The sequence below is a fragment of the Muntiacus reevesi genome, chromosome 16, assembly GCF_963930625.1.
Source record: "Muntiacus reevesi chromosome 16, mMunRee1.1, whole genome shotgun sequence".
Taxonomy (NCBI): domain Eukaryota; kingdom Metazoa; phylum Chordata; class Mammalia; order Artiodactyla; family Cervidae; genus Muntiacus; species Muntiacus reevesi.
In genome coordinates, this window is record NC_089264.1 from 20,988,208 (window position 1) to 21,006,846 (window position 18,639).

Genomic DNA, 18,639 nt, shown 5'->3' on the forward strand with positions numbered 1-18,639 from the left:
CTGATTGGAAACCATGGGTGTCTGAAGTATATTGGAATATTTTCTGTTTAAAGAAACAAAAATGTTAATATCGAGAAAATGATTTAGACTGTAGATCAACATAATAATCAAAATTCTGACTTCTGATTTGTGTCTTTTTGTTTTTGCGAGGGCTTTATTTATCTGACAGATTTTTTTTATTTAAGAGGATAGCCTTTGGATTTGAACTCCCTGGGTCTGAATCCCAGTTCTGTCAATTCCTAACACTTAATTTTAGACAATATCTCAAATATACTTTGCTATAGTTTCCTTATCTGTGATATAATAGCTTGGTCCCTACTTCTTAGGATTGTTTTGAGAATTAAGTGAAGTAACATACAGTATGTGCATAACACTACACTTTACACTCAGAAATCCTCAATAAATGTATACTGCTGAGATTGTTACTGGGCTTTCCTGGTGGCTCAGTAGTAAAGTATCCACCTGCCAACACAGGAGACGGGTTTGATCCCTGTTCTGGGAAGATCCCGCATGCTGTGGAGCAACTAAGCCTGTGCTTTGCAGCCATTGAGCTTGTGCTAGGAGCTTGCAGCTCCTAGAACCCAGGAGCTGCAACTACTGGAGCCCGCCTCGAGCCCATGCTCCACAACAAAAGAAGTCACTGCAGTGAGAAGCCCAGGAGCTGCAATTAAAGGAAAGCTGGCGCAGTGACAAAGACCCTACATAGCCAGAAATAAACATATTTTTAAAATATGTATATTATTAATAGGTATCATGTACAGATCACCACTCTAAGTATAGAGACACTCAAGATCTATTTCTTGACTGAGTGATGAGTAGAAAATAGCCCAGTGGAAGGTGTAGGGAATAGTATTTCAGAAAAATACATATACAAAACCTTGAAATTGTGGGACAACAGTATATTAGACTTTCTGATGGCAGGGACATTGTAAACCACATTAAGGGATTTGAACTTTGCATTTTGCTAAAAGCCTTGTATAGAACGTAGTAGGAATTGCATTTTGGAAAGCTGTGATTGCTATGTGCATCAGATTGATTTGGCCTCTACAAGGATTGTGGTTCTGAAGATGGAAGAAATTGGATAAACTGGAGAGCTATTTGGGAGGCAGACTGAACTGGACTTTGTGGTTGTTTGGATGCAGGGGCAAGGAAAGAGAGAAAGAGGCATCCTGAATGACTTGCAAGCATTACTAGACTTTCTGGGCAGTTGGTAGTGTTTTCACTGAATAAAGATTAGTGGAGCTGCTCAATGTTTGATTCAGGACATCTCTATTTTAAGACATCAGGCAGTTGGAAATGTGAAAGGTCTGAGATGGAGATATCAGTTTGGGTATTAACTACAGCTGATCCAATTTAAAATCCTGGGAATGGATGAGCTTGGCCTTGGAGCATGTTGAGAATGGAAAGAACAGAGGGCCAAACACAGAACCCCAAGAAACAACAACTTTTAGGCAAAAGCAGAATAAAAGAACCCCTATAGGAGCCCATGTTGAGCTCTAGAATTGAAAGGAAATCAGGTGAATGTGGTAAGCAAGGTCACATTCTGCTGAGAAGTTAAATGAGATACGGACAAAGATGCTTCAGATTTAGAAACGAAGCTTATTTGCAAAAGCAGTTTGAGTTAATGCGTTGGTAATAAAAGCCACCTTGCTGTGGGTAGAGATGCCCAAAGGGGTGGAATCTTGAATACAGTTGAAGAGTCTGGCCTTAGATAGAAGGAGAAACATCTATTCATTTCAACGAGGACAGAAGAAGGAATGCTTCTGTAAGTTTAGGCTTCTATTGTCTTTGTAAAATAGGTTTAACTTTTCTGCTGAGATATCAGGAGATGGTTGGAGACACGTTCATAGACAGTGCTAAGAGTTTGAAATAGTACAGCACATGATGTTGAGCTGAAGGTCATTGGAGTGAAATATTTATATATAACTGGGTTTTGCAGAGCAGGCTGTGGAAAGGGCTGACTGTCTCAAGCCTAAAGGTACTGTGTGTAGGGGCATGAAAGCGAGCAGTATATTCTGGGAACAGCAGTTAATTTTGAGATGCAGTGCAGTAGACAGAAATGATCCTGAAGAGACAAAGAAGTAGATAAATGATGAGAAAGAAGATAGTGTAAAAACTAAAAGAAAATGGTAGCTAGAGAGAAGTGAGGAGGCAAGAGTTTGTTTCTTTAAAAAATCAAAAGCAAATAAATAGGCTTGAGCGTTTGTGAAGCCAAGAAGGAGCTAGGGAAGGTGACAGATGGCCAGATAACTGAGGGAGTAGAGCTGGGTACCCCAAAGTGCTATCGATAGCTATGGGGTGGCAGCAGCAGCTGTCCCTTTCTTGCAACACCAGAGTACTTAAAGAGTTGTATGTCAACCGATTCCTTTCAGTTATGTTCCAGAAAAGCTTATAAGTAAACCTTCAAATAAAACGTATAGTGTAAGTAATAGTTTCATCAAAATTTTCATGGGGTTAAACACTGATCTGAAAAGCTTGAGTATGTTTTCTTATCTCAGGATATCCTTAAATTATTAAGATACTAAACTCGACTTAGTACAAATTTCACCAAAGCAATGGTTTTTTAAAATGGAAACTAGTTCCCTTGTTTTACAGTGTATGAGCCCCAATCTGTGTGAGGTAATTTTGATTTCTTTCTTTTTAGGCTAAAAAAAAACGAAGAGTCACTTGGTGCGTGGGGAAAATTAACAAAATGAAGGACTCAAACTACGTAAATGAATTTAATATGGCAGCGAATGTAACAACAAGAACACATAAGGCTGCTGTAAGTTTAGGAGAAATTGATGAATGTGAGTACTTTTCCAATTACTTTCATTTATAAAAGCATCCCTATAAAGAGGGACTATTTTTTTACTTTATTTTTTAATTGAAGGATAATTGTTTTACAGAATTTTTTTGTTTTCTGTTAAACCTCAACATAATCAGCCCTCAGTGTACATACGTCCCCTCCCTAAAGCAAGGACTTTATTTATAACTCAGTAATGTGATAAACACATTTAAATAAAATGTGTGTATTAATATTTTAAGTGTAATTACAATGGAGATAATGAGAAAGTTAAGTGATTTTAAGAAACTGAACGTTCATGAAGTTTTCTGTTATTTCCAGATCTCTTAAGAATGATGATGCATTGTAGTTGAAGCACACATTTTTGTTCTAATCATTATCCAGTTAAATTAGGATCCACATAACATTAGCCTTAAACTACTAATCTTTTTTTTTTTTTCAATTTATTTTTATTAGTTGGAGGCTAATTACTTTTGAAAGAATTCCTGTGTTTAACACAGAAATCTGTTTCAGAATTATCTCCAATGTAGTTAAAAGTATTTTTTAGGGGCATTTTATTTATTTATTTATTTTGCTGTGCTGACTTTTCTTTATTTGTTTTAATTAATTTATTTTAATTGAAAGCTAATTATTTTACAATATTGTAGTGGTTTTTGCCATACATTGACATGAATCAGCCATGAGTGTACATGTGTCCCACATCCTGAACCCCACTCCCACCTCCCTCCCCATCCCATCCCTCAGGGTCATCCCAGTGCACCAGCCCTGAGCACCCTGTCTCATGCATCGAACCTGGACTAGTGATCTGTTTCACATATGATAATATACTTGTTTCAATGCTATTCTCTCAAATCATCCCACCCTCTCCTTCTCCCACAGAATACAAAAGACTATTCTTTACATCTCTGTCTCTCTTGCTGTCTCGAATATAGGGTCATTGTTACCATCTTTCTAAATTCCATATATTACAAAAAAAAATTCCATATATATGCGTTAATATACTGTATTGGTGTTTTTCTTTCTGATTTACTTCACTCTATAATAAGCTCCAGTTTCATCCACCTCATTAGAACTGATTCAAATGTATTCTTTTTAATGGCTGAGTAATACTCCACTGTGTGTATGTACCACAGTTTTCTTATCCATTCGTCTGCTGATGGACATCTAGGTTGCTTCCATGTCCTGGCTATTATAAACAGTGCTGCGATGAACATTGCGGTACATGTGTCTCTTTCAATTCTGGTTTCCTTGGTGTGTATGCCCAGCAGTAGGATTGCTGGGTCATATGGCAGTTCTATTTCCAGTTTTTTAAGGAATCTCCACACTGTTCTCCATAGTGGCAGTACTAGTTTGCATTCCCACCAACAGTGTAAGAAGGTTCCTTTTTCTCTGCACCCTGTCCAGCATTTATTGCTTGTAGACTTTTGGATAGCAGCCATCCTGACTGGCGTGTAGTGGTACCTCATTGTGGTTTTGATTTGCATTTCTCTGATAATGAGTGATGCTGAGCATCTTTTCATGTGTTTGTTAGCCATCTGTATGTCTTCTTTGGAGAAATGTCTGTTTAGTTCTTTGGCCCATTTTTTGATTGGGTCATTTATTTTTCTGGAATTGAGCTGCATGAGTTGCCTTGTGTATTTTTGAGATTAATTCTTTGTCAGTTGCTTCATATGCTATTATTTCTCTTAGGGGCATTTTAAAATCTACTTAAAATAATCAAATCTCAAACTTAGAATTTGTCCTTTTTACCTATAGTATACTGACGACCCATGTATTTTATCACTTATTCTAACCAGTGATCTTCATTCACACAGTAATACAAATGATCACATCTGTTTTTAATGTATTCTTGTCATTCATATAGTAAGTACATATTGAAAGTGAAAGTGAAGTCATTCAGTTGTATCTGACTCTTTGCAACCCCATGGGTGTAGCCTACCAGGCTCCTCTGTCCATGGGATTTTCCAGGCAAGAAAACTGGAGTGGGTTGCCATTTCCTTTTCCGGGAGATCTTCCTGATCCAGGGATTGAACCCAGGTCTTCCACATTGTAGGCAGATACTTTACCATCTGAGCCACCAGGGAAGTCATATTAGTTTGAGTTTATTACCTCTGATGAGAATTTTTTTAATCTTTGAGTTTTAAGAATCTTAATAACATGTTTATGGATAAATTTATTTTCTCTCTAATTATAGCTCTCTGTTCAGAGTCTGATGTTTTCAGTAACACTCTTGATACATTGACTGAGATAGAATGGAATCCAGCAACAAAGCTACTAAGTCAGGTAATTTAAATGTATTTTACTGAGCATTATGGTTTTATTCTTTTTAAAACTCATTTGTTATTGGTGTTTATGGTTGTTGTAACACATTTCTAGCTCTCAGTTAATTTCAGTAACAGTTTTGGTTCCATTTAGGGCTTCCTGGGTGGCATTAATGATAAGGTGAAAGTTAAAGTTGCTCAGTGCTGTCCGATTCTTTGCAACCCCATGAAACTATACAGTCCATTGAATTCTCCAGGTCAGAATACTGGAGTGGGTAGTCTTTCCTTTCTCCAGGGGATCTTCCCAACCCAGGGATCAAACCCAGGTCTCCCGCATTGCAGGCAGATTCTTTACCAGCTGAGCCACAAGGGAAGCCCAATGATAAAGAGCCCACCTACCAATGCAGAATGCTTAAGAGATGCAGGTTCAATTCCCTGGGTTGGGAAGATACCCTGGAGGAGGGCATGGCAACGCACTCCAGTATTCTTGCCTGGAGAATCCCAGGGACAGAGGACCTTGGTGGGCTACAGTCCGTAGGGTCGCAAAGAGTCAGACAGAAGTGACTTAGCGACAATCCCCTAGGGATAAAAAGGGTTGACTTTTAGTGTCAAAATTCTCAGTCGTATATTAGAAGAGTGATACATGTTTGGGAATGGTAAGATTGCCAGATAATACTGAAAATTAAAAGTGAGTGTGTATTGTTTTATCAAGAGTTTAAGAAATGAGGAATAGTATAATCAATACTACAGTAAATTAAATTATATATTTACTTTCTAGACTCTTAATGTTCAAAGAAATATAGTTTTACAAATGTATTTATTAAAGAAAATTTCATTTTCACTTTGGAGGAAAATTGCAGTGATTCTTGGGAATTATTATTACCATTAGCTAACCGTTGCAACTAGTTTTAATTAGTTAAGTATTTAGACGAAGTATTTTTGTGTCCCTAAAACATACTTTAGAAGTTCAGTGTTTTTGGAAAATCCCTGATGTTAGTTTTGTTTTTAACTCATAATTTGACTCTCAAACAGTATAGAAAGCAGAAACAGACCCCTTTTGAATATAGGAAAACCTAGCAACCACTAGAGTTGTTTGTTTGTTTGTTTTTTCATTTATTTTTATTAGTTGGAGGCTAATTACTTTACAATATTGTAGTGGGTTTTGCCATACATTGACATGAATCAGCCATGGATTTACATGTGTTCCCCATCCCGATCCCCCCTCCCACTAGAGTTTTAAAGATCAATAATCTCTGTTTCACTTCTTAAATTTAGAGATACCTGAGAAATAAAATAGTAGTCAGACAAGTGAAGAGTTAAATTATCAGCTTTATAACTAATGAGTTTAAAGACCTGTATTCCAAAAAATAAATAAATAAATAAAATAAAGACCTGTATTCCATTTTATGCGTCCTACCTCCTACTTCTGACTCAACTTTGCCAGTGAGGAACAGGCAGACCATTTGTTTATATGATCCTCTTTTTTTTTTTTTTCCGTCCTAACCCTTTCAAAATAGTCTTCTATTCTGAGTTAGTTTACCAAAATTGCAAACCCTTTATCTTACTCTGTATCAAGCTAGACCATTAAAAAGATATTGAAGAAGAAAATGGCCTGAACCATCAAATGATTCAAAGTTAAATTAATTATTTGATTAATCTAAATTTTAGTTAAGAAAACAAAGAATGTATGATTCGAATTCTGACTTGAAAATTTGGTTTTGTTTACAATAGGAAAACTTAGAAAGTGAATTGAATTCACTTCGTGCTAACTATGATAACCTGGTACTAGACTATGAACAATTAAGAAGAGAAAATGAAGAAATGGAATTGAAATTAAAAGAAAAGAATGATTTGGATGAATTTGAAGCTCTGGAAAGAAAAGCAGAGAAAGATCAAGAGGTAAAGAATGTGGAAATGTGAAACTAAACTAAAAACACAGAGGTATTCTCTTAAAAATATTTATTTCTAAAGTTGAGATATTGAAGATGTACCTATTTTTCACATATATACACAATTTAGAGAATTTAAGAAATTATTTATATTGTTTTAAAAATAGTTAAATCATATTTGTTTCTCTTGTGCTTATGAACAAGAAAAAGAAATTAAGAACATCTTTAGCAAGGTTTGGTGAATCTGCCTATTGATGGATTTGTCTTGAAGAAATTGTTTTCTTATAATTTGTATATTAAAGTATTTAATTTGTTGAGCATATGAGAAATGCTGCCTAGACTATAGCCATTTCCTTCTGAGACCAACATGAATTTTAATATCCAGCTGAATGTTTTATATATGAATATTATCTATTAATGAACTTTGTTTTCTTTAGAAAGTATATACCTAAATAACTATGTGTGTAGTATTAAGCTACATGTTAAGCTAATTCAGAAGCCATCAGACTTTGGGACTTGGAAACTGTCCAAAAGATTCAAGAGATTTCTCAGTGTAGAGAGTCTTTAACCTAGAGTTCATAAACATTTTGAAATTATTTTATGTAATTTTGGAGTCCATATCAGTTTTCTAGAGTAAGAATCCACAGCTACTATCAGACCCGGGACATGATCCATTAGTGAAGTGAAAGTCTCTCAGTTGTGTCCGCCTTTTTGCAACCCCATGCACTATACAGTCCATGGAATTCTCCAGGCCAGAATACTGGAGTGGGTAGCCTTTCCCTTCTCCAGATCTTCCCAACCCAGGGATTGAACTCGGGTCTCCTGCATTGCAGGCAGATTCTTTACCAGCTAAGCCACCAGGGAAGCCTGACATGATCCATGAATCCCCTTAAAAATGAGAGTCAGTGTTTTGGTGTAGGTAAAATATGAGTTAATTTGTAGCTGCTTCTCAGATTTCTGTGTGGAAAGCCCAGAGGGACACAGTTCTTTTTTCTCAGTTTCAGAGTTTCTCACCTGTTTTTCTTTCTTAAGAAGAAAAAAAGAATTCTGTGCCAAAAGTTCTGCCTACAAACTGTAGTATATTTACTTCTGCATTTCATAGATATATCCTGAGAGGCAAAAATCTGTAAGTTCTCCACAGAGTTTCATTTAACTTGTTTTAAAATTTGTGAATTCACAAAATGTAAAACATCATGAGGAGAAAAGTGAACTTCAACATGTAATCTGAGTTTTATTGAGAGGGAAGTTCTAGTATCATGCTTAAGAGCATGGTCTCTGGAGCAGACTAGCTGGAATGAAGCTCTAGTTTTGCTGTCTATTAGCTCACCACAAATTTGAGCTTGGCATGAATTGTGGGCCAGGCTTTGAGGAAGTCATCAAATCTTTCAGGGCTTACTTTTCTGTGTATCTTCCCTCTTGAAGTTAAATTGGGAGCTTTTCAAGTCCCTTTCTAATGCCAAAATCTTATCTAATTTTTTGTATGTACCTTATAAATAATATGGTATAAAGTTAACTTTGGGCAATTTTATACCCAAAGTGTAGCAATAATGTCTCTAATTTTTCTTACATTAAATAAATATATTCCATTAATCTTTAAAAGTGAACAAATTCACCGAGTTGAATCACATACAGAAAGATTACAAAAATAACACAGTCTCACATCTTGATTTTTCTTTTCCTTTTTACCGTGAAAGGTGTAAATAATTCTATTCTCTTCATTTTCACTTGGACACACTTTGAAATTCTAGGTTCTGTGAAGTAACCTAAAATTTAAGTAATACTAACTGAATCTATTCAAAGACAGTTTTACAATATCCATTCCATATTAAACTAAAAATGCAAGTCTGGGTGTAAGCAATAAAGTATGTTCTAAAATCAACATTTTGGGGGAAAGTTTAGCCAAAAAGGAGTAAAAGTCAAATTACAGCCTTAGGACATGTGACCACTGCCCTGGTTTCCTAAGGGTTTTATCAAAAATCACTAAAGCTGTGGGTAATTTTCAAGTAAAGATACAGTAATAAAAATATTTAAATAGTAATTTTAGAGAAAGGAATAAACAAGATCAAGTATTATCATGATCAGGGAACAAGAGAAATTTCATTTCTCTACCAATTTTAGCTTGATTTAATTTTATAATTTTCACAACTTGGAGATATTTATGTTAATTAAATGTTTCACCTGCTGAAAACTACAGCTGAAATATGCAACATTTTTTATGTAGCAGTGGATTAACTTTGATCATATCATATAGATTCTCTACTCTGCATTTTAAACAATACATCATTGGAAGAATACACTCATCTCTTTTCAAAAGTTACTTAATCTTTTTCTGTTTATGTGAACCAGTACTTAAAATGAAGAGCAATTTCAAATGAGAAGTAAAGGAATTTTTCCTTCTAAATATTTTTCAAAATTTGAAGTTAATTATTTAGTTCTTCATTTCTGGCAAATGTGGTTTCTTTGCACAAAAGTTAGAGAAGAAAAGGTAAAAGAGCCAGCCAATTTAAATTATAACAATACAGATTAAAACGTTGCTGAACAATGGGCTAGCCACTAATCACATGTGCCAGCTGAGCACTTGAAATGGGGCTAGTCTCTACTGACCTAAGTATGAAAAAATGATGAAAAGTTACATGAACTTTTTAATACTGATTACATGAAGTAAAATAGTTATATTTATTAGATTAAATTATATAAGGGGCTTCCCCGATGGCTCAATGGGTAAAGCATCTGCCTGCAGTGCAGGAGACACAGGAGACTTGGGTCCAATCTCTGGGTTGGGAAGATCCCCTGGAGGAGGAAATGGCAACCCACTCCAATATTCTTGCTTAGAAAATCCCATGGACAGAGGAGCCGGGTGGGCTACAGCCCAAAGGATTGCAAAGAGTCAGACATGACTGAGCATGAGCGCAGCATGGCTAATTACATTAAAATTAATCCTACCGATTTCTTTTTACTTTTAGTAGTGGCTACTAGAAAATTTTTTTATTATAAATTTGGCCCATATTATATTTCTACTGAATAATGCTGACCTAAAATAGAAAAATGTCAAACTAGCAGTAGTCTGAAATCTAAAACTAGTTAGGACTGAATTATTCATCCAGAAAATTTTATTTAAATGATATGCTATTTTTGTAAGTCCCTTATATTTGACTAGAAGTTGCTTTTACTCTAGTGACTCATCTGATTATGAAGATTAAAGAACTCTAAGGGATAATACATTTATCTTTGTTAAACTATAGTTTACTTGTTTTGAACACTAAAGTTTCTGGTACTCAAATATTTAATGTTGCAGATATTTCAATAAAAAAAAGACTTCAATAGAAATTCTCATATCTTTAAGTAATCTTTATACTTTAGACAGTTGAACAATATAAAGCAATAACATCATCTTTCCAGTATTTCCTGTAAAATAAACCAACAAGGTAATAGTTCATAATCCCATACATATCTCTGTAGCTTTCGTGAACAGTAAAATATTATAAAGGTACCACTTAAAGTACAGAACAGACTTTTGAACTCTGTGGGAGAAGGGGAGGGTGGGATGTTTCGAAAGAACAGCATGTATATTATCTGTGGTGAAACAGACCACCAGCCCAGGTGGGAGGCATGAGTCAAGTGCTCGGGCCTGTTGGGCTGGGAAGACCCAGAGGAATCGGGTGGAGAGGGAGGTGGGATGGGAGACCGGGATGGGGAATTCGTGTAACTCTATGGCTGATTCATATCAATGTATGACAAAACCCACTGTAAAATTAAAAAAAAAAAAAATTTAAAAATTAAAAATAAAAAAAAAAAAAAAAGGTACCACTTAAAACTGTCATAATCCAAAACTAAATTTCAAGTCACAACTCATTAAAAGTATGCCAGTATAAAGCTAGGTGGATAATTTATCAGAAGAGAGGAAAATCTTATAGAATAAATATACTTCTGCACTTAACCCAAAACAAAAATCTATTAAAACTATGTTTTTTTTAGAGTTTGATTACCACTATGTCTTCTACAAATGGTGGATACTAATTTGCTTTTGACATTATTGTAGCTTTATTAACAGATGACGTAGCTATTTTGGGGTCACGCTTAGGCTTTTTTCTTATTTGTTTTGTAGGGTTTGGGGATTCTTTTTCTTGGCTGGAGAGTTTGGGGTTTTATTTGTTTATTTTTAAATAATGAGGTGCTTTGTTGCAGTAGCTTGAACAGTTGCTTTCCCAGTCCTTGCTGTGTTGGGTGATTCTAGAGCGGTGAATGAATGCTATCATTTTTTTTTTTTTTTTTTGCTTTATTAACTGTTGGTTTGCTCTGTTGCCTGTTCACATGCTCTTACAGATGCAACTAATTCATGAAATTTCCAACTTAAAGAATTTAGTTAAGCATGCAGAAGTATATAATCAAGATCTTGAGGTGAGCATTTATGTTGATATTTCTATTGATAAGGAGCCCAAACTGTAAAACATCTATGTAATTAAATATGATTTCAGAAAATAGAGGGAATTATATTTTTAAAATCTCAACTCTTTGAATTTTGCTATCTGCTGATTTAAACTATTAAATGTAAGTTCTTTTTAATTAAAATTGAAACCCATTTAAACTATGTTTTCCATTCTCCTTTAAATGTTTTAGAATGAACTAAGTTCAAAAGTAGAGCTGCTTAGAGAAAAGGAAGACCAGATTAAGAAGCTCCAGGAATACATAGAGTCTCAGAAGTCAGAAAGTATGAAAATGGACTTGTCATACTCATCGGTAAAAGTCAGATTTATTTTGTTGTGTCATCATTTTGACATTTGTAGTTATACTATCATCATCATTGCAAATACTTAAACTGAGCCTACTGTGTGCTGGGCATTGTTCTAGTTGTTTTAAGTATAGTATTTTAGTTAATCCTGTGAAGAAGGCACAATTAATATCATTGCCATTTTGTGGATAAAAATAAGAGTTGACAACACTATCCTTCAATCGAATGTAAATAAGTTAGTGATGAACTTCCATTAAAAATCAGTAATCAAAAATTTTTTTAATTTTTTTCAATTCCTTTGTACAAATGCATGGAGAAATATATAATCAGTATCTTCAGGTAAACACTTGACATTGATTAGTAACTAGAACTATAAAACATGTAATTGAGCCTGATTTCATAAATTACATTATTTCATTAATATATATATTAATGTATTCTCATTATAATGAAGTAACTATTTTAACAGTTTGATATTTCTCAGAAACTGTAGCTATAGGTTATTTTGGTCAATATAAGATTGTGCCATTAAACAGTACTGAATCTTATGGTGGAATTAGGTGTTTTTTTTTCTATTTTCTTTTAATTCACCTGATTACTTCAAGAAAGTATTAGTTGAATTCTAGTTTTTAACTCTTTTTTTTTAAAGGTAGCAATTTCTAGCAAGAAATTTTAGATTATTAGCTGCTATTGTTCTTCTTTTGTTTGCATTTGAGTTTTTCAGAGTACTTTTTGTTATTTTCTATTGGTACTCTTTTATTACCTTTTGTTAATGGCAAGTCATCTTTTTTGAAAGTGTTCTTGTTGTTCTAAGGCCTTGGAGAGAAAGACAGTTTCATATAATCCTGGCGTGTCTATTGATAGAATAAGAATTCCCCCCACCACCACCTTTTTTTTCCTAATTTTTTTGACTATGCCACATGGTATGTGGGATCTCAGTTCCCCAACCAAGGATCAGATCCAGGCACCCTGTACTGGAAGCTTAGTCCCAACCACTGGGCTGCCAGAGATGACCTTGCCCATTTTTTTAATTGTTGTTTATTTCTTTCTCTTTATTCATCCAGTTCATTGATTCATGCATGCACCCATTAATATTTTGCCAAGGACATACGGTTGAATTCATGTATGGTTGAAGTCATGTTAAAATGCCACTTCTTTCTAAAAATGAGACTGGATTTTTTTCATATTTACCAGTCATTTCCTTTTTTCTCTTCTGTGAGTTGCCTGTTCATATCTTTTCTCTATTTTTCTACGGAAATTTTTTTTTTTTTAATTTGTGATTAAACATCCTTAATTTTAACTATTAACCACTCACCTGTCATGTTTTGCAGAGAGTAACTTAAAAAAAATAAAGAAAACAAAGACTTCCCTGGCATTCCAGTGGTTAAGACTCCCCACTTACACTTCAAGGGGCACAGGTTCAATCCCTGGTGGGGGACTAAGATCACACTTGCCCTGCAGCATGACCAAAACAAAACATAAAAAAAGAGTAAAGCAAAAAATAAAAATACATAGAAAACTTTTAACAGGCTAGGTGAGCAACAATTATGTTATCCTTTTTAAACAATAGCAGAATTATTATGGTACTTCTACATGATGCTTTTATAATTTTGAAACGTTATAGCTAGAATTTTTTTTTTTAATTTTTCTCTTTTGGCTGCATTGCATGGTTTGTAGGATCTTAATTCCCTGACCAGGGGTCAAACCCAGGCCCTGGCAGTGAAAGCACTGAATCCTAAACCACTGAACCTCTTAAAATCCCCTAAAATATTTTTATTATGAAAAATGTTATTCATTTTTATCTATTCTAAAAATACATTTGGTAATTTGCATATTATAATCATTTTTCATTTCTTAGGAATAACATACATGTATATATTGGCTTTTCCAAATCTAACAAAATTAGATTTCACTAAATCTTTTTTGTCATGTGTAAAGGAAAACACTGAAGACCTAAAACAAATGAAACAGACTCTGCTTGATGTCGAAACTGTAGCTCTTGATGCTAAGAGAGAATCAGCCTTTCTTAGAAGTGAAAATCTAAAGCTGAAAGAGAAAATGGTGAGTGATTTTTGTATTATTTACAGTAACAGTTGAAATGACCAGTACATTGCTGTGAATTTACAGTGTTTCTCTCAATAGAAAGAACTTGCAAGTACATGCAAGCAGATGGAAAATGATATGCAGTTATATCAAAGTCAGTTGGAGGCAAAAAAGAAAATGCAAGTTGATCTGGAGAAAGAATTACAATCTTCTTTTTGTGAAATAACAAAACTCACCTCCCTTATTGATGGCAAAGTTCCAAAAGGTATTTTATCATTTCAGACTTACCTTTTTGCAAATCTGTCTTTATATAGAATAGTACCTAAAAGATTTTGCAGCTATATTCCAGTGATTAAAAATCTATTATTCCCTGGTGTCTTTAATTGCTTGATGGTAAATGTTACTGTCATTTGGTATCAGAATTTATAAATGTTTCCTTGGACATTACATCAAAAGAGTTTAAAAATTATTTCTCAAATAAATTTAACCCAGTCTTGGAAAAGGTGATTAACTATTGGATTAACTATTTACCAACACTGACACTTTCTTTAATAACTTTCATACAATCTGATTAAATAATCTAACTACATGCATAATTTAGATTGACCCAATAAGTGCAAGCTATTTTAAACTACTAAAAATGTTCTAGATTTGCTGTCTAATATGGAATTGGAAAGAAAAATAACCCAGCTGCAGAAAGAATTGAATAAAGCAGTCGAAGAAAATGAAACTTTGCATAAGGAAGTTAATTTGCTGTCAGAATTGAAATCTTTACCTTCAGAAGTAGAAATGCTAAGGAAAGAGGTAAACATATTTTTAAGAAAACAACTCATGAAATAAAAACCTTTGAGAAGTACCTTAAATATTTTGCCATAATTTATTTTAAAGTACCAGGCAAGAGACTATAAATGTTTGATTCAGTTTGTTAGCAATAGAAATACAAATAAAATTCTAAGAAAAGTCATGCAATGCCTGCCTCATCAGAAAGATAGAAAACATTTTAAAATGATAGGTAAGGATTTAAAGACATAGCTGGATTGTGTTTCTACTGAGTGTCCTTCTGTGTGCAGTTCTTATTAGAACCAGAGATTAGAGGGCAAAACTTTGAAAGTAAAGTTAAACAGGATAATATGTGTTAAAGAGATATGACAAGAAAAATATTGCCATTCCTCAATCAAACCTTGGTTAAATTTCAGTGTCTTTGGTGGGGAGGGAGTAAGGCAGAGAAAGCTTTTTTCCTGAAAACTGGTAAACTATATCATATCTTGTTTTCATAGCTAAGTTTTCTTTCTTTTCCACAGATACATGATAAATCTGAAGAGCTCTGTATAGTAACATCAGAAAAAGACAAATTGTCTTCTGAAGTAGTTGATAAGGAAAGTAGAATTCAAGGTTTACTTGAAGAAATTGGGAACACTAAAAATGACCTACCAACTTCCCAGTTGAGTTGTGAAAGCACTGATCAAGAATTCCAAGATGTTAAAAATCATCATATTGAATCTGAGCAAAAGTATAAGATGGTCCTTGAAGAGAATGCAAAATTGAATCAAGAAATAGGAAATCTCTCTAAAGAAGCTGAAGAACTTGGGTTAAATTTGGAGGCTTTGAAGACAGAGGTTAGTGCAGGACATCCTCTAGGGAAGTGATCTTTGTTCTGGGGTTTTGCTTTTATATATATGTCACAAAATGATCTGCTTTTCACATTTATTTTTTCTTATCTTAAAGCTCTCTCACAAAACCCAAGAACTTCTGCAAAAAACAACTGAGAATCAGGAAAGATTAAAGGAAGTGGAAGGACTGAAGGAACAATTAGAAAGTAGAGATTCTAGGCTGCACACATTAGAAAAGGAGAAAACTCTGATTACTGAGAAACTTCAACAAACCTTAGTAGAAGTCAAAACCTTAGCCCAAGAAAAAGATGATCAAAAACAACTCCAAGAGAGCCTACAAATTGAGAGGGACCAACTCAAAAGTGACATTCAAGATACTATAAATATGGTAAGGTTTTGATTGATTAAACTTGTGAAATCTTAGAGCCTCTTTAAAAACCTTTCAGGAGCCATCATTTATTATTTACAATCAAGCAGTAACTGTAAAATGATATTCATTGTTTCACATTCTAATGAAAATTATTTTCTATTTCTCTGACAAAGAACATAGACACCCAGGAACAACTACGAAATGCACTTGAGTCTTTGAAACAACACCAAGAAACAATTAACTTGCTAAAAATGAAAATTTCTGAGGACGCTTCCAAGAATTTGCATATAGAGGGAAACTTAGAAGAAACTAGGGATGAATTTCAGGAAAAGGTAAGGAGTATTTCTGGTCAAGGTTATCATAAAACCTTGAAACTTAGGTATATAACCTTAACCTCAAACACTAAAGTTCAGTTCAGTTCAGTCACTCAGTCGTGTCCAACTCTTTGAGACCCCATGAACTGCAGCATGCCAGGCCTCCCTGCCCATCACCAACTCCCGGAGTTTATTCAAACTCATGTCTATTGAGCCAGTGACGCCATCCAACCATCTTATCCTGTCTTCCCCTTCTCCTACATTCAATCTTTCCCAACATCAGGGTCTTTTCAAATGAGTCAGCTCTTCACATCAGGTGGCCAAAATATTGAGTTTCAACTTCAACATTAGTCCTTCCAATGAACACTCAGGACTGATTTCCTCTAGGATGGACTGGTTGGATCTCCTTGCAGTCCAAGGGACTCTCAAAAGTCTTCTCCAACACCACAGTTCAAAAGCATCAATTCTTCAGCGTTCAGCTTTCTTTATAGTCCAACTCTCACATCCATACATGACCACTGGAAAAACCATAGCCTTGACCAGATGGACCTTTGTTGGCAAAGTAATGTCTCTGCTTTTTAATATGCTGTCTAGGTTGGTCATAACTTTTCTTCCAAGGAGTAAGCATCTTTTAATTTCATGACTGCAATCACCCTCTGCAGTGATTTTTGGAGCCCAAAAAATAAAGTCAGCCACTGTTTCCACTGTTTCCCCATCTATTTGCTGTGAAGTGATGGGACCAGATGCCATGATCTTAGCTTTCTGAATGTTGAGCTTTGAGCCAACTTTTTCACTCTCCTCTTTCACTTTCATCAAGAGGCTCTTTAGTTCTTCACTTTCTGCCGTAAGGGTGGTATCATAATGGTAATCTCAATCTTTATTATTCGCACTATTAGTAACTCAGAATAATTTACATGCTTAAGCCTAATGTCTTTGAAATAACTTTGAAATATAATTGCTTGCAATCAATTTGAAAAGGAAAAGACAAAAAATACTAATTCAGATTTTGAGCTGACCTTTTTTCTGAGACCTGATATAATTTGCACATCTTCAAAACCCAATGAACTCTTAACAGTGTGAGAAAGATTCAGTGCTTATTATGGCTAAAATATTTGTTTTATGTTGGATTTTGTATACTTTATGTTTGTTTACAGTTTGCTATAGAATCAACCTGTATATCATGTTTGTGTCTATTTCTAGGGTTTAGGCCTTAATTTTACTTTTAGGTGCTTAAATCTTACCTTAATTCATTCGGATAGTAAGATTCATTTTGCCCTGAGACTTTAGGAGAAAAACTGCTTTAAAAAAAAAACGGATTATTTAATCAGTTACAAATTTAATTATATGCATTGGGATGCTAATGGTGATTTTTTTTTAGGTAGGCATATTAGTCTGCTAAGACTGCCATAACAAAATATCACAGACTATTTGTAAACTATTTATCTTTGCAGAAATGTCTGTTCAAGTTTTTACCCATTTTTAAGTTGATTTTTTGTTGTTGTAAGAATTCTATTTTTTGGATATTAACCCTTTGTCAGTTTTATGATTTGCAAGTATTTTCTCCCATTTCATAGGTTGCCTTTTCACTCTGTTGATTGTGTCCTCTGATGCACATAAATTTTAAATTTTTATACAGTTTAAGTTAGCTTCTTTTTCCCCCCTCTGCCCTGACACAATATTCCGGTGCTGGAAAAGGAGCTCTCTCTTCTGTCTCCTATGCTTAAGTCCTTTCATTTCCTCTATTATCTCATGTTCCTAGCTTATCTATAATTTGGATCAACCGTGGACCAAAGGTTCTTGACCTTGATTTGAAGTTTATAACTTCTGCTTTCATAAGGGGAAGGTTTTTTGAATAGTTTATTTAGAATAAGATCTAACAATGTATATCTGCTTTAAAACTAATGCAATCATAGTGCCCCATGAGAAGGAGGCCTGGAAAAGGAAATGGCAACCCACTCTAATATTCTTGCCTGGAGAATTCCACAGATAGAGGAGTCCATGGAGTCACAAAGAGCTGGACACGACAGAATGACTAACATACACACACGAGGAGGAGACAGTAAATGAGAAGTGAGGGAAGTTATACTCATGCTAGAAGCTTCCATGTGATAAAGGGTCTGCTGGGATTTTCACACCATTCTGTTTATTAGAGGTCCTAAAGTCTGGACTGGAAGGCTGAGGTCACCTTGGTCCCGTGATAACCATATTCCTGCTGGAATCACACATGTAGATAAAAGACTGGGTCCAGGAATTTCCTGGGACCCCTCTGTTCTGGGCACCACAGAACTCTATTAGTAGGTCTATCAGAAATCCTCTTGGAGTGGCCGTTTCAACCTACTTGATGTCTGTCTCTTTGGAAATGCAGTTTTTCTAGTGTATCTCAACAGAAATTAAATTTTACTCCTAACCACAGTAGCTGAAATATTTCGTAGTCTGTGTTCAATTTTGAAATGTGCCGAGGGTATCAGAATACTTTGTCTCCGTCTTCTTTGTCTTTGTAGGTATTCCTTTGTTTAGGAGTAAAGATTCAGGAGTCCATTTTACAGTATCTGACAAACTAGTCCCAAAGGCTATATGTTCCCCACCTTAATTTCTCATATAGTTAGCTCCATGGTGTGCACCATTGTCAGAAGCTCGA

General features: G+C 34.7%; 1 protein-coding gene across 4 annotated transcripts in view; it reads left to right on the top strand.

The window, feature by feature from the left end:
* The window catches only part of CENPE (centromere protein E), a 74,187-nt gene that overhangs the window by 14,893 nt on the left and 40,655 nt on the right, over positions 1–18,639 (top strand). For 3 of the 4 annotated variants that reach the window (XM_065907363.1, XM_065907361.1, XM_065907360.1), the window contains exons 14-24: positions 2,645–2,789; positions 4,980–5,068; positions 6,778–6,945; positions 11,259–11,333; positions 11,553–11,672; positions 13,603–13,725; positions 13,807–13,972; positions 14,357–14,511; positions 15,009–15,323; positions 15,433–15,705; positions 15,861–16,019. In XM_065907363.1, coding sequence (XP_065763435.1) covers positions 2,645–2,789; positions 4,980–5,068; positions 6,778–6,945; positions 11,259–11,333; positions 11,553–11,672; positions 13,603–13,725; positions 13,807–13,972; positions 14,357–14,511; positions 15,009–15,323; positions 15,433–15,705; positions 15,861–16,019 — 1,788 coding nt within the window. The remainder of the gene's footprint in view (positions 1–2,644; positions 2,790–4,979; positions 5,069–6,777; positions 6,946–11,258; positions 11,334–11,552; positions 11,673–13,602; positions 13,726–13,806; positions 13,973–14,356; positions 14,512–15,008; positions 15,324–15,432; positions 15,706–15,860; positions 16,020–18,639) is intronic. The other variant, XM_065907362.1, reaches the window with a different exon arrangement.